The 16,168-nt window shown below is 45.3% G+C and overlaps 1 protein-coding gene across 1 annotated transcript in view; it reads right to left on the bottom strand.

Moving 5' to 3' along the window:
• LOC138295370 (cGMP-dependent protein kinase 2-like) overlaps positions 1-16,168 on the bottom strand; it is a 256,512-nt gene that overhangs the window by 51,973 nt on the left and 188,371 nt on the right. The window contains exon 13 of the mRNA XM_069233613.1: positions 15,217-15,343. Within this exon, the coding sequence (XP_069089714.1) occupies positions 15,217-15,343 (127 nt within the window). The remainder of the gene's footprint in view (positions 1-15,216; positions 15,344-16,168) is intronic.

The following is a 16,168-nucleotide window of genomic DNA, read 5'->3' as shown; positions in this document are numbered from 1 at the left end:
AGTTCTTCTCATAATAATGATCCTCCTGGGCTCTTTAAATGACTACACGCCTAACATTGTCCAAACACCTAACCTCTACCAGTCACATCTCTGTATATACATGAGCACTGCCTCCAAGGCACAGATTTTTCTTACCACCTTTCACTCTTAAAAACTATGTGGCCGATTTATATGTCAGCTGAGAGGGAACTCCATTGCATCAGTGACAGAGTCCCCACCCTGCCAACGCAGTGGTCCTCTGCTCAATTTAAGCGCAGGAGCAGACGGCCATAGGTTCGGCTATGGCAGTGACTCCTTCATCACCGCCTTACCAAACTACTCCAACAGCCCGATGGAATAAGCGGTTGTCAGGGAATTGGCTCTACGTCCGTCCCCCCACTTAAGGTGGGAGGACATATAGCTGTTGTTTTAATGTCTGTCACCACCAGGCATACCCAGACAGTAGGGAAAGTAAAGAAACACCATACGCTTCCTGGAAATGGAAGATTACTCTTGGGGTGAGGGGGGATGTTCTTTTTTATATTCCAAAAGAAAATCTCACTTCAGAATTTTCTTTTTGGAAATGAAAAAGAAAACAGTTTGGTCCCTTATGTTGCCGGAGCCTTGAACCAAACTGCGTAGAAATCCCAGCCAGCGTGGCAGTCATTTGTAAATCTGGCAGGCAGCATCTCCATAAGGACGATGGAGTAATTTACTCTTTTGCCCTAACGGTGAAACGGGCTACCCGCCGAAATAGAAATCAGGCCCTATATTCTTGAGACCATATTTAGCACCAATATAAGTTTTTCAGTTATTTTCTTTCATAGAATGACAGTGTATCCTACTTCACTGTGTAACCCACAAGTATGTATTTTGGTCCTTGCAGTCTTTTTTGAACACCCATTCTATGAAGCTGAAACATTACTCCATTATCCTATCGCAACCCCACATGACCATAATGAAGCAGCATCACACAAACTGATGTCCTTGGCCCTGATCGATAACCAATACATCACCCTTTGTTAAATTAAAACCTGTTTGATAATATTTCACTAGAATTCTGAACTTATCCTGCTCCTAGAAACCTCTGAAAATGAATCATTCACCGCTATAAACCATCGACTCTAACCTAACTCTTGCAAGGGTTTCTCCTGTCACATATCTGAAGGTGGTCATCTCTCCTTCACTTGTACAAAACCCTTGACACCATATTACGCAGGTACACTAACACATTTCTGATCTATACTGTAATTCAGACACAGTTCCCCACATAATTTTCTCCCTCCCTTTCACCTGCCCATACTTCCCGCATCCACTGAAGCAGAAGTGGAGGACGCTCCTCCCCTCACATCACAGAGGAAACCTGGAACAGCATCCCCACGCACCTCCAGACCATCACCTCACTTCTGGAATTTGATCTGGCTGATCGAATAAACCTCTGGGGCCTGCAAGCAACTGGATGCCCCGTCGGGTGATTAGCCACGCTTTATAAATCCTGATTGATTGATTGACAAATTAAGGAGCTGTGATCATTCCTATTCTGAAACCACTCACACATGAATCTTTCGACCCTTATGGTAAAGCTTACAAGCTACTCTGTTGGATCTCCTTCTATCTCAGTTGGTTATGTCCCTTTTTGTATAATTTTACAGAAACAGCTCCTTCCACTCCCGAGACCTAAGCAGCAGCAATCTCCATTTTGCAATTTCTTCCAAAGCCTCAGAAAAGGGAGCAGTCCCTGTAAGAGAAGTTTAATTTTTAAATGTATGGACTAAGGAGGCTTTCTGCACACTGACTGATTGTGAAGGACATTAAGGGCCTCATGACGACCCTGGCGGCCGGCAGTAAGCTGGCGGTAACACCGCCAACAGGCTGGCGGTGTTCCACCAGCTGTTTTGACCGTGGCGCAATAGCCACGGTCATACCACTGGCCCCAACACTATGCAAGCACCGCTGCTCTGGGGATTATGAGTGCCCGACCGCCAGCCTGGCCACGGCGGTAAACACCGCCACGGAAAGGCTGGCGGTAAGGGGAACTTAGGATGGGCCGTGCAGGGGCCCCCAGGCATAGCCCCATCGCGCATTTCACTGCCCGAATTTTGGGCAGTGAAATGCGCAGTGGGTGCTACTGCACTCTCTGCAAATCTGCATTGCCTACGGCTCTATTACGAGCCGGCAGCAATGTTGATGTGACTTTTCCGCTGGGCCAGCGGATGGTAACTCTGTAACCGTCCCCTGGCCCAGCGGAAAAGTCGAAATAGGGAGCCAGAAATACCGCCAGCACTGGCGGTATTCTGGTGCCCGCTGCCTCTGCGGTCTTCTGAGAAGACCGCTGAGGTTGTAATGAGGGCCTAAATGTTGTAGGTGTAATTTATCTTCACACCATCTTTTCTTGTACTTCATGTTCACAACATGCTTCTTGTACCATGCCATTGATTGTTTGTTTCTCTGATACATAATGTGATGCTGTGATGTGTGCTCTGAGGCCCGTGTTCTGTTTGATGGGTGACTATCAAGTTTTAAGGATACAATAGCAGAATCATGCAGATGTTCTTAATGCCTCCATGAGCTCTATCATCTTTAACTCTATTAGTAACAGTTACCAAATATATTAGGAGCCCGGGGTAACACAACAGAAGGGTGAGGGGTGGGAGCAGGAGGAGCGATACACCCCAACACAAGTAAGGATCTAAGTCCCCGGAGCCTGCTTAAATATAAACAGATTAGCTTCCAGCATCACACCACACCACAAGCATTACTGGTTAATAGTAAATGTAGCTCACTTTCATCACCTTTCTAGAGGAAGCTTGACCACAGGGGGGGAGTAGTATCCTGTGAGCCCCCCTTCCCTGCATGTCTGAGCTGGTGTCTGGAATGCTGAGAGTGAATGATGTCACAGGATGTTGGTGTGTTGTCTGTAGTGGGAGCTATGAGATGGGGATAGATGGAGAAAGGAGAGAGCCCTGGCAGGACATACCTGCTGTTATTGTACTCAAAGAGTCTAACAAGAAATAGAGAACACACCTCCTATCTCAGTGGCTCCAGGCTCGTCCATAAAGACCTTACCCTCTACCTACAGCACTGTGATGACTTGCATGAAAATGCCCCAAGACTGGTGGCACTTGAGAGCCATATCTGGTGGAGGAGAAAGCCATTTGCGAGAAGGAAAATTGCCCATAGATCAGGGAGGATTGGTCCGAGGCCACCCACCTTCAAATCCACCATCAAGTGGTGTCAACTCAGACTGTTGGGCAGGAGGAGCCCCGTGAGGAGGGTAAGAAAGGTGTGGCAAGGAACCAGATGATGGGAGTTATCAACTGAGGAAATGTGTCCCAGTTCATAGTCCTAGGCTCAAGGACATCACTCTGGAGACAGTGGGAAGAGGCAGTAAGTCTCCTTTGAAGTATGTATACATCTGAAATGGCCCATGTCACTTCAAGAATTCATAATTTCAAATGTGACATAAGGAGTAGCAGTTGTGAGTGTGCAGTATGATTTCTCTGTTAGGTTGACTGGTGCACAGACTAGTTTATGCCTTTGGAGGGTCCTATGTGCATTCTACATATTTTAGGGAGCCCAGCGAGGAGTGAAATGGCTCCAGTTAGCACTGTGGTTAAGGCATTGGACAAAAGTCTTGTGACAATGAGCAGCACCTAGTAAAGGGGACTTTCCACTCCGCATGAGTCAGTCGGCATTTGAAGAAGAGGGTGTTTTGCTTGGGAGCATAGTAGTGCAGCCTACTCATGGGAGAGACTCACTAATATCTTGGATTCCAGACCCGGATGTCAGAACAGAGCGACTGGCTGCATGGACTTTGACATCATGAAAGAGGGTTGTAAGCTGATGTTTGATATGGACAAGTCTGGAGACATTGTAAAAGATCTACAAAAGTTCTCATGGTTAATATAGAGAGAAAAGTAGGACTATTAGAAATGGGGTCTCTAGTTGGCAGTGGTTTGCACCCTGTCCAAGTAGTGACCATCACGCTAGTCAGTGTAAGGGAGTCACACAGTGAAGATAACTCTGCCCATCCCCTTAGTAGCTTTGCACGAACAGTCAGGCTTCGCTCAGAGGCAATGTGTAAAGTATTTGTACACACACACACAGTGAAAACACTACAAAAGGTCTCCACACCAGTTTAGAAAAATAGCCAATAGTTAACTGAATAAAACAAGCCCAAAATGACAAAATCCAACATACACAAGTAAAGATTGTCGAAGTTCGACTCTCGCTCCAAGGCGTGACTGCTGGTTTAGGGATGATATTACTTTTGTTTGTAGGTGACTAGGCCAATCCTACAACAAGTCGCAACTGTCGGCCCAACCCTCCCAGCTCACAAGCAGTACCTCACCAAAAACCCAAACAGTAAAAGGTGATTTCTGGCAGCCTTTATGCATGGACTCTAGAGTGCAACATCTCAGGGGAGTCGTGTTGGAACGGAAGTTACCCTTTTTTCATGTTAGCAATAAGTCTCAGTCACACACAGGCAATAAAGGAGATGCAGGAAAGTTTTCAATAGGTTTATTAAAAAGACTGCAATCTACTGTTAAATGCATGAGCTGCAATGATTGGAATAATGAACAAGGCAAGAAACAGAATTGTGAAGATGAGAGTTGTATATACAAATACCCCCACCATCTTGCAATAAGCATGGGATGTAAAATACCCTAAAACCCTAGGATGGAGAACCTAATCTCTAACCTAAAGACAGCTAGGTGTGCTAAACCTAATCTGCCAGTACCAGGTCCACGAGAAGCACCCCTCAACCCTTGTTACATTGGAATAAGGTCTCTAGACCATACTCTGTGGTGACATGAAGGCTGGGTCTGCATCAAAGCGACGTGCAGCATAGATGGCGTCGATAGCATCTGGTAGGAATCTCTCTGCCAACCTTGTCTGCACAAGATGTATTTATACAGATCTTCTAGGACCCCTGACGCAGATATGTTTCTAAAAAGTAGATAAGGGGGGCGTGCTTGGGGCAGCAATTATATAAACAATTCCCTCAAAATGTACATTATGTTCCTGTCACACGTGAGTGGGGAAAGGACATGATGTGAATACCTACGTATCTCACTTAACTTTGACGCTGATAGTGACGACTTCAGAGTGGCACTGATAACGTAAAATCAACACATTTCACTAACTAGAAACATAGCAGCCATTTTGAAAGAAATAATTAAATAAATAGGCTAAAACAGAGCAAGCTAAGTAAGTTAAAAGTCACTAGGTGACGGGGGCACAGGCCTGCAAGCCAGAAGGCTAAGCTAACTCCTGATTCCCATTAAAACTAAATAGGATCCACTACATCCTCTCCATTGCCGGAACTGAAATGACGCCATAATGATGATGCCAAAGAAGGTGTATGAGTCCAAGCCAAAATGCTCTGACCTAAAAAAGAAGCTAAAGCCTTATAAAAGTTGTTAAAAACAGCTAAAACCATATAAAGAGATAAAATGTCAACCATGACAAGCACAGCAGGCCAAAGCTAATCTTATCTAAGAAGACAATTTGGCATAAACTTTTAAAAACTTTGGAATAAAACCAATGGTCAAATCAGTTAACAACAATCATGGTCTTGAAGAATGTCTCCGAACACATCGAATGTTATGTTATGTTATGTTATAGAGATTTATATAGCGCCAAACTGCCAACGGCCTCGTAGCGCTTATACAGCTATAGTGATGACATACTGCTCAAAGAATTTATTCAGAGGATTTAAGTTTTAAATAGCCAGGTCTTCAGTTCCTTTCTGAACAACAACTCTTGAGAATTAACTCTCAACTTGAGAGGGAGATTATTCCAAAGTAGAGCACCTTGGTAAGCTACTGGGTGTGAATGCACCCAGGAATGACTCCACATCGTCAGATCGATGACAGGATTGGCAGACAGCTCAATGGAGCAGCAGTGCGCAGAAGCCTCAAGAGCAAGATCACCCGCGAACGCAGAACCTTCCAAAGTGCCCTGAAGGAGCCAAGTAGTTGACAAGAGGTGGCTCATAGGTGCCCTCGCAAATCAGCCCCATTCTCTTGGGGCACGACGTGAAAGAATACCTCATTGGGAACACCAGCAGCTTTTAAAAGTTGAAATGAGTCTTAATCCATAGGAATCAATGACTGTGTCTTTTTAGCACAAAGTACCTGGGATGTGTCAAAAACAAAGACGGATGTGAGGCACCAAAAAGCAAAGCAATGTGTTGGTTTCTTAATGTGCAGGGGACGTGATGAGTCGATTCTTTCCTTGCAGGAGAGGTGATGCAACAGTTTCTTACTGGCAGGGGAGGTGATGCATCAATTCTTTACTCGCAGGAAGGGCAATGCTTTGATTTCCTAACACGCAACCTCAGTTCCTTGCTGTGGTGCAGGGTCATTGAGAAATTGACACCCCGGGGACGATGCATCGAAAATCCAGATGCACTGTGTTGATGGAGCCGCAGTTAAACAGGCGCTACGTTGATTCTGCAGCCATGAGACAGGGCTGTTTTGAGTATTCCACTGTGGTGCGTCGGTGCATGCATATCCTCCCTCAAGTCAACAGCTTACACTCCCAAGGGCAAGGGAACTGGAGCTGGCACCACTTGGCAAGTCAGGACTCTCAGCAGAAGAGCTCAGGCACTGACAGATGAAGTCTTTGATGTCCCTGAGACGTCTTAACAGGAGGCAAGCTCAGTTCAAGGCCTTGGAGAACCTTGGAAAGCAGGATGTAGAAAGCAAAGTCCAGTCCTTTCACTCCCAGGATAGAAGCAGCAAGCAGCAGGCCAGCACAACAAAGCAAGAGACAGAGTGGCAGTCCCTCATACAGCATCCATCTCTTCTTCCTGGCAGAATGTCCTCAGTCCAGAAGTGTTCTAACTTTGTGGGCTCAGGAGTCCAGTACTTATATCCATTTCTGTCTTTGAAGTAGACAAACTTCAAAGAGAAGTCTTTGTAGTGCACAAGACGCTACCTTTCCCTACCCTGTACCCAGACACATTCCAGGGGGTTGGAGACTTATTTGTGTAAGGATAGGCACAGCCCTATTCAGGTGCAAGTGTCAGCTCCTCTCACCCCTCTAGCTCAGGAACACTCATCAGGAAATACAGGGCACACCTTGGCTTCCTTTAAGTGACTGTCTAGAGTGAATTCACAAACAGCTCAACTGTCATCCTAACCCAGATGTCTATTGCACAGACAGGCAGAGGCACAGAATGGTTAAGCAAGAAAATGTCCACTTTCTAAAAGTGGCATTTTCAAACTTACAATTCAAAAACCAACTTCACCAAGAGTTGTGTTTTTAAATTGTGAGGTCAGAGCCCCCAAACTCCATATCTCTATCTGCTCCCAATGGGAAATTATACATAAAAGATATTTCAAGGCAATCCCCATGTTACCCTGTGGGAGAGATAGTCCTTGGACAAGTGAAAAACGAATTTGGCAGTATTTCACTGTCAGGACATGTAAAATACACCAGTACATGTCCTACCTTTTAAATACACTGCACCCTACCCATTGGGCTTCCTTGGGCCTACGTGAGGGATGGCATACATGCAGTAAAAAGGATGGTTTGGGTCTGGCAAGTGTGTGCACTTGTCAGGTGCATGTGGCAGTGTAAAACTGCACACACAGGCACTGCAATGGCAGGCTTGAGACATGTTTGCAGGACTACACATGTGGGTGGCACAACCAGTGTTTCAGGCTCACTAGTAGCATTTGATTAACAGACCCTGGGCACACCTGGTGCACTATACTAGGGACTTACTAGTAAATCAAATATGCCAATCATGGATAAACTAATCACTGATACATTTTAGACAGACAGCATATGCACTTCAGCACTGGTTAGCAGTGGTAAAGTACCCTGAGTCCTACAGTCAACCAAAATATTTCAGAAAAAATAGGAGAAAGAAAGCAAAATGTTCTGGCATAACCCTGGATAAAGGCCCAGGTCCAACTACCACCATCTCCATTAACACTGGAGACAGATATGTTACTGTCTTGTTCTAGAGTACACTGTGACCTAAAGTCATCGAAAGTCGAAACATCACCTGCCTGGCATTTGTCCAACTGCAATGTTAAAACATGAATTTCAGTTGTTTAATTAATGGAATAGTTGATGGACTTCATATTATTCAGTGCTTCAATCAACAAAATGTGTTTCTCATTAGCTGTTAGGTTCATTAGGTTGGGGAACACGTTGATTGCTGATGCTTGGATACGGACATGAGCCCTATACACCTTATTGGTAATGCATGCATTGGGTAAGTTTCTGTGTGAGCTGACTTGTGTTGTTTGGGAATTGCAGTTTATGTTAATGGTTATGGTATGATGAATGCGTAATACTGCAAGACAGATTCAGAAGTTTAAATTATCCTCCTGTTGGTTATTTTGGGAATACTGTTTGAGCAATTTCTACGTATCCATCTTCATGTTGTTATGTAAGTATATTCTGCTTTTGTGTGTCCGAGTGTTGTGGACATGGGGAAACATAAAAGTCTTGCATGTGTTTGGTGCGAACTAGAGAAGGATCAATACCTAGTCGCTAGAGGTTGTATGCGTGGAATACACCATGGTATGTGAAGTTGGGGAAGTTTAGTACTCTGTTATGAGAAGTTGCGTGGGGAGGGCCCCGTGGTGTGCTAAGCTGGGGAAGACTAGGACCCTGTCATGAGAACATGCATGCAGAGTACCCCATCAGGTGCTAAGTTGGGAAACAGTAGCACCCTGTTGTGAGACGTTGCATGGGTGCGATGTTGGAGAAGATAAGTACCATGCCATGAATACAAGGGGAAGTACCTAATGGAGTGAAAATGTGGGGAACAGTAGTACCCTGTGGGGTTGTGGGTCGTAGCCATAAGTTTCACCTGAGAACTGTGGGTTATAGGCACAAGGTTTACCTGAGTATTGTGGGTATTAGCCACAAGACTCAGGCAAACCTTGTGGCTAACACCTACATTAACCCAGGCATTACACTTCCCCAAACTTCACTGCATGAGCATTTTTCAGCCTTGTGGACATGTAGAGGCTAATAAGCAGTTTGGGGGTAGAAGGTATAGTACCCATCTGTACATTGTTGTGTAGATGCATGCTGGTTGTGCATGTCCAGGTGTCAAGGATGTGGGGAAGAGTAGTACCCCATCATGAGCGATGTGAGTGTAGAATCAATCAGTCAAATGGATTTATATAGTGCAACTAATCACTCGAGAGGGTATCCAGGCGCTTGAGGATCACGATGGTTCAGGTGACTCAGTCGACCAGTCAGGTCTCGAGTGCTCTCTGGAATTCCAGCAGAGAGGTGGAGGTCCGTATCTGTAAAGGGAGGTTGTTCCAGGATTTCTCCGCAAGGTGGGAGAATGAGATTCCTCCTCTGTTGCTTCAGTGGTTGCAGGGGATGGGTGAGTGAGAAGGAGGCAGAGCATAGTTGTCTGGTAGAGTGGTGGATGTTCAGGCGACAGTTGATGTAGTCTGGTCCTTGGTTGTGTAGAGCCTTATGTGCATGGATCATCTGCTTGAATTGCCATCTCTTCTGTATGGGGAGCCAGTGGAGTGTTCTGAGTTGAGGGGTGATGTGGGTCTGTAGGTCTGTCTGTGGTTGAGAATGAGTCTGGCAGCAGAGTTGTGTATGGTCTGGAGTCTCTTCAGAAAGTGTGATCCCAGCTTAAAGTGCATTGCTGTAGCCTAATTGGCTAGTTTTTAGGGCTTGAGTGATGGTATGTTTGGTGTTTAGAGGAAGCCTGAACACCAGGCTTTCCCCCAACATGCAAAGTGTGCAAAAGCAGGCAGAAGTGACTGCATTGATCTGGGACTTCATGGTCAGTTTGCTGTCCAGGATTATGTTGAGGTTTCTGGCGTGGTCGATCGGTTATGGTGATGGTGATGGTCCTAGTTCTGGGGGCCACCAGGAGTCTTTCTAAGGGGTGATGCTGCTGAAGAAGATCAGCACTTCTGCTTTGTACATGTTGCACTTCAGGCAGTTGTCCTTCATCCAGCTGGTGACACTCATCATGCACCTGTGGAAGTTGGTTCTTGTGTTGGCAGGATCTTCTATGAGTGAGAGAATGAGCTAGGTTTTGTCTGCGTAGGATATGATGTTTAGTCCGTGCGATCTGACGATGTTGGCCAAGGGGGTCCTATAGGTGTTCAAGAGGGTGGGGCAGAGAAAGGATCCTTGAGGGACATCACTGATGATGTCCTTGGGTTCTGAGGTGAATAGAGGTAGGCAGACCTTCTGTGTTCTTCTGATGAGGAAGGAGGCAATCCACTTAAGGGTGTTTCCTTGGACACCCATGTGATGCATCCTTCGGATCAGGGTGTGATGAGATACAGTGTCAAAGGCTGCTGAGAGGTCACAGAAGATCGTAGCCTACCCAGTGGAGGAGGGTGACATGGCTGTATTTGACCCTCTTGCTGGGTCCTGTATTGCGGGTGGGGTCAGTGATGAGTTCTGTGAGTACGGTGTTATTCATGCTGTTGAGAAGCCTGGTGGTGTTGGTGTCATTGAGATGGTCGAGGTGGAAATTCAGATCTCCAAGAAAGATGCCATCTTTGGAGTCAATGGCAAGAGGGGCGGTGAAGTCGGGGAGCACACTGCAGAATCTGGGCCATGGTCCCAGTGGCCTGTAGGTGAGGGTGCCTCTGGTAGTTGTTTTCCATCTGTTTGGAGTTTGAAGTTGAGATGTTCCATGGTCTGGATGATGTCTTGAGATTGAGGTGTTCCATGGTCTGCATGGTGTCTTCTGTCTCAGTGGTGCAGTGGATGTTTTCGTTGTGGATAATGGCGATCCCTCCTCTGGGTTTGTTGATGCAGTCTCAGTGTGTGATCTTGTATTCATCGGGTGTTGCTGTGGTGATGTCAGGAGCAGACGCGGGTGTGAGCCGGGTCTCAGTGAGGAAGATGATGTCAGGGGTGTGGGTGATAGTGAGGTCCTAGATCTCAGTGGCATGTTTGCAAAGTGAGCATGTGTTGAGGAGGAGGCAGGCAAGTTTATGTGAAGTAGGGTGTTGTGTTGGTTGGTTCACTTGGAGGTGGATGGCGTGTTAATAAGCAATCTGATGATGCAACAGAAGGAGCAGTGGATGCAGGATTGAGGAAAGGTTTCGGCAGCATCAGTTGTCGTGGCATCCATGGTTCAGGGCTTGGAGTTCAGCAGGGTTGTAGCTGCTGGGTGTAGGCGAACCAGGGTTCCTGGCACTGGGTACAGTCCATGGATAGACGCAGAGGGGCCTGCATTTGGTGCACCTTTGGTGCACCCACTGCAAGCGGCCGCACTGCAGCCTCCATTAAAGAGGTCCTGGGAGGAGTATGGGGAACTGGGTGGCGGTGGGCAAAATTGGCAGGAGGCAGCAAACAGGCAGTGCCAAACTAAGTGGGAGAAAAAGAAGGGAGAAAAAAGAGGGAGAAGAAGAAGGGGAAAAATGAGGCATAGGCAGGCATAAAAGAGAAAGGTTCCAAGGCAGAGGAAAAAAGCACAAAAGGCAAAGACCAGAAGAAGAAAAAAAACACAAGGAGGTGAAGAATCTGGCTGATCTGGGACCAACAGCAAGAGAGAGAGCTGGGCCTGGGACCTGCTCAATGGAAGTGCGCTTCGACCCTCCATTAAGTAGGTCTTGGTGCTGTGTGGCAGTGGGCGCATCTGGGGGAGCGAGAAACGGGCGGTAGCAAAACAAGCAGAAAAAAAAGGAGGGAGAAAAGGGAAAACGAGGCACAGGTAGGCACAAAAGGGAAGGGCCGGAGGGCAAAAAGGTACAAAAGACAAAGCCTAGAAGAAGGAATAAACAAAGCACAATGAGGGCAAGAATCTGGCTGATCGGGAGCCGACAGTGAGGGAGAGAGAGCTCGGCCTGGGATACGTGTGTGTGTGTGTGGGCGTTTCTGCACCAGCAAAAGTTGGGACGATTTCTAAACACTATGATGACTTCACTTTGCGCCTCCACTAGACATACTAAAAAATTGTTGACACATCACAACAATCAAACAATAGAGTAATACAGAAATGCAACCAGTGACACCAGAGTGTGTCAGTAGATAAAAAGGCACTCACCCACTACAAAGACTGGGAGGGGGCAGTGTCATTGCACTGATTGTAACAGATCTGTCAGCTGTGTTTGACACTGTCGGCCATGATATCCTGCTGGACAGGCTTCTTGTGGCTTGGTAAATGGGCACGTTCTTGCCTGGTTTACATATGTATACAATATACAGATCCTAATAGAGCTCAGCAAACCTAGCATTCAGGCATCTACTCTTGAGAAACTGCCTACTGGATGTGAGGGACTGGACGGGACAAATTTGGCTCAAATTAAATGCTGGAAAAAAATGGAAATTCTTCTGATCGGTGACAAAAGAATATCTGGAATTCCCCCTTCTGGTCTACAGAACGTAGCTTAACACCAGCCCAGCGGGTGAAGTAAAGAATCTTGGCCCATATTTGAGAGCCCCTAGCACTACCTTAGTGTCACCATAGCGTCATTTTTTTTCAGCTAAGGCGGTGATAAAAAGTGGCTTTATTGCTGTGCCATATTTACAAAGTGGTGCAATTCATGCATAATGTATGCAAGGGCGTTAGGAGGCCTGCAAAAATGGCACAGTGAAATTTAACAGATTTCACTGAGCCATTTTTTATGACATTTTTAATGCCTGCTCAGAGGACTATTGTGCTAACGACTGCCATGATGCACCGTATTATAAATAAGACACAACCATGGTGTTGTTCAGTGCTGGTAGGGGGGAGCACGGAAAAAGTGGTGCATCAGCTCTAATGCACCCCGTTTTTCATAAATATGGGCCCTGGTGTTTAAGACTGACTCTAATTTGGAAATAACTTCTCAAGAAGCAGTTGTTACGTCGTTTTACACCGAACAGCTAGGCAAATTGCACAAGGTAGTTCCTTTCTTACATTTGAGGGTTTTCGGTCTGTGGTTTCCACTTTGATCAGAGACCACCTAGATTAGTGTAATGCAATGTACCTCTGCATCAGTAAGAATCTCACTCAAAAATTACAGCTTCTCCAAAATCAAGCTTTCTCATGCTGTCTCTCGTACAATAGCTTCAGGCTCATTCAGACTAGAGTCAATTTTAAAGTACTGAGTATGATACATTAATGTATCCATGGCACGGTTCCAAATTACCTTAGCAAATGGCTCTGTAGATGCACGCCTACCAGACTACTGAGATCTTCCAAAATGTCTCTGCTCAAAATTCCGTGTGTTGCTAAAGCCAGACTTGGTGGCCACATGACTCTACATCTGTTGTATGTCTATGGATTTATAAATAAGAACTGCTAAGCCCAATTTCTCTTATCTACCTCTGAAGGAGACAGTCACAATAATGTTTCAAGGAGAAAGCTATTCCAACCTTTGAAGTTTTCTAAGATAATTTGCGATTTGCACATTTCCATTGACTGTTCATTGAGTCAAGACAAGTTAGATATGGCTTTCCAATACAAGTATTAACAGCACTCAACATCAGTTCCAACAATCAGGATTCCAGAATCATGTTTGATGATATTTGGGTGGATTAAAATCAACTGAAATAGCCTAGCATCCAACCTACCCACAAAAAGCCTCGGAAACACCCTGACTACATGGAAAACAACCACCATGGAAGAAACAGCTAAAATCATGGGAACCATCCACTCCTGAGCTTTGAAGGACTCCATCACCCACCACATCTACAGCATGGGCACCTCCCAAATGAGGGAATTACTCAACCGCATCCTGAACATCTCCTTCACCACTGCAATACTCCCAGAGGGCTAAAAACAGGCAGCGATCAATGCACTACTAAGGAAACCTTTGTCAGACCCCACCCAGCTAGCAAACTATTGCCCGATCTCCCTAGCACCCTACGCACCCAAGGTTATTGACAAAGCCATTAGTAAGCAAATCTCCACTTCTTCAACACACACCAACTCTTAGACACCACTCAATACGTTTTCAGATTCAATCACAGCTCAAAGACGACTACACTTATCTCAGCAAACAACAACGTTAGGATGATCTTTGACAGAGAAGAAACTATGGCCCTCATCGTGCTCGACCTCTCAGCAACTTTCAACACAGTCTCCCACCACCCTGACATGACAGCCAAGATAAATGCGGTGATCTCCACCTGTTTCCACATCTTGAGGATGGTGCAAAAAATCTTCAAGTGGCTACCAGAGAATACCAGAAAAACTGTCACAAAGGCCCTGATAACCAGCAGACTTGACTACGGCAACACACTCTATGCAGGAATCACCAAACAGCTCCTGAGAAGGCTCCAAGCCATCCAAAATGCTACAGCAAGACCCGTCCTCAATCTACCTCGTCACACCCCATCACTCCACACCTCAAGGAACTTTATTGGCTCCCCAAACACAAAAGCACTCAGTTCAAACTCTTCCCAAACATACAAAACACTTCAGCTGCATACACTTCCATCACCTTTGCACAGCTGGACTCTCACTACCTCATGCACCCTGCATACACAGAAATGGAGCCAGAGGTCGCACACTGTCATACATGTCCCCCAAAGCATAGAATGACTTCCCACAGCACATCAGAGCCACCTCATCGCTTCTTGAGTTCCACAAGTAGCTGAAGACATGGCGTTTCGAATAATATCACCTTGGAGGACGGCTGCAACCCACCTGCAAGTTGCCTGGATACCCTCACGGGTGATTAGTGTGCTATACAAACAGACATAACAGCTAGGATTTCCGAACATCCCCTTGTTTCATAATGCATATAATGCATACTTTTGTTCTGATTGGGCCACCCTGAATGATGTAACAATAGGTCTCAGCAGGTCTCTACATGAAAGCAGAGATCTTCAAACACAAAGAACATACTGTAAAGCCTACTGATGCTGATTGATACAGTGTTATATTCATTGTACACAGAATATTGTGTAGTTGTTATCCTGTGCCATCTTCCCTTTTCCCCATCCTCTTCTCCTTACTTTAGCCCTTTGGAACTCTGTGTGCTGGACATTCCCTGGTGCAGTTGCTGAGAGTTGCTCTAATGTCAGCGGTACTTGAGGTGGTGCATTACTTAGCCTAATAAATCTATTCATCTGTCTTGTTTCTGTGCTTCGTTACTACATTGAGCCTTCAACTAGGCAAAGAGAACTGTGTTTTTGATCTACAGTAGTGGTATTTTCTTTGTCCAATTGAGTTACCAGTCACTAGAGAGCATATTTAGTCAATATTACATAATAAACAATCAATATATTAGCATTTTTTTTGTTCATGCATGCTAACGTTTTTAGAACAGTCCTTACCAGCTCGACTCTGCCATAGCCACCAGCTCCTAGGGTAACTGCCTTCCCCACGTGCACTCCATCTTGGTATACGACTGGCTCCAGGTCTGTCAGTCTGATGGGCTTGCTACAATCTGGGATGAAACCACTGTAGAAAAAGTCAAATGTACGGGGAAAAACACACAGTTCATGGATGTTTAATGGTCAGCTATAATTTTGTATTACTGTCACCCTCTATAATTCATATACATATGTATTATAGAAGTTTATCTGCTTTACAAATGTAGATACAAAGACAATACTGTGCACTGGAAAATGTATATGTAACCAGTTTTCTTGGAGCCTTGTTGTGTTGCAATTAGTCATTGTTAGATATTCACAGATTATGGAGTGTAGTTGGAATGTTAAGGGCAGATACTGACAAATAAAGGCCCTGGCTGGGTGTACACCCAGCCATCCTGCTGGAGTTTTCAATAAAAGAATTGCTTATTTATGTTAAGTTTCTGCAAAGTTGCTGGCCAATTACACTTCAAGATTTGGCAACAAGATTTGGAGTGAGCTGGTGTTGTGAAACCTCAGTGCAAGGCCAGCTTGAGCCATTATGGAGGAATACAGTGGCATGGATTGTGTGCTACATGAACAGAAATTGCTTAAATGTTAACGTCAATGTTCCTCAGAGAACAAGAAAAGTGCACCATATTGGAGAGTTGATTTTATTACAAGACCCAGAGGATCCTATTTTGCTCACTTTTCTTTCATTTATTTGAATAGCAGCCAAGGTAAACTACAACTGCCAGCATGCTTAGTTAATACAACTACAAAATGCTGTCATAAAGAGAAAATAACCAATCACGGAAAGATAATACTATAAATGTCTTGACTAAGAGCAACAAGTCCTCTTTTCTTGCTGCTCGCAGTCAAGATAAGTATACACACACATATCTTTCTTAGTCATTGTTCATTGTGTTTTTAC

This window comes from Pleurodeles waltl, chromosome 5, assembly GCF_031143425.1.
Source record: "Pleurodeles waltl isolate 20211129_DDA chromosome 5, aPleWal1.hap1.20221129, whole genome shotgun sequence".
In the NCBI taxonomy this organism is placed as follows: Eukaryota; Metazoa; Chordata; class Amphibia; order Caudata; family Salamandridae; genus Pleurodeles; species Pleurodeles waltl.
Note: the sequence above shows the minus strand (reverse complement) of the source record. Positions and strands in the feature narration are given on the sequence as shown.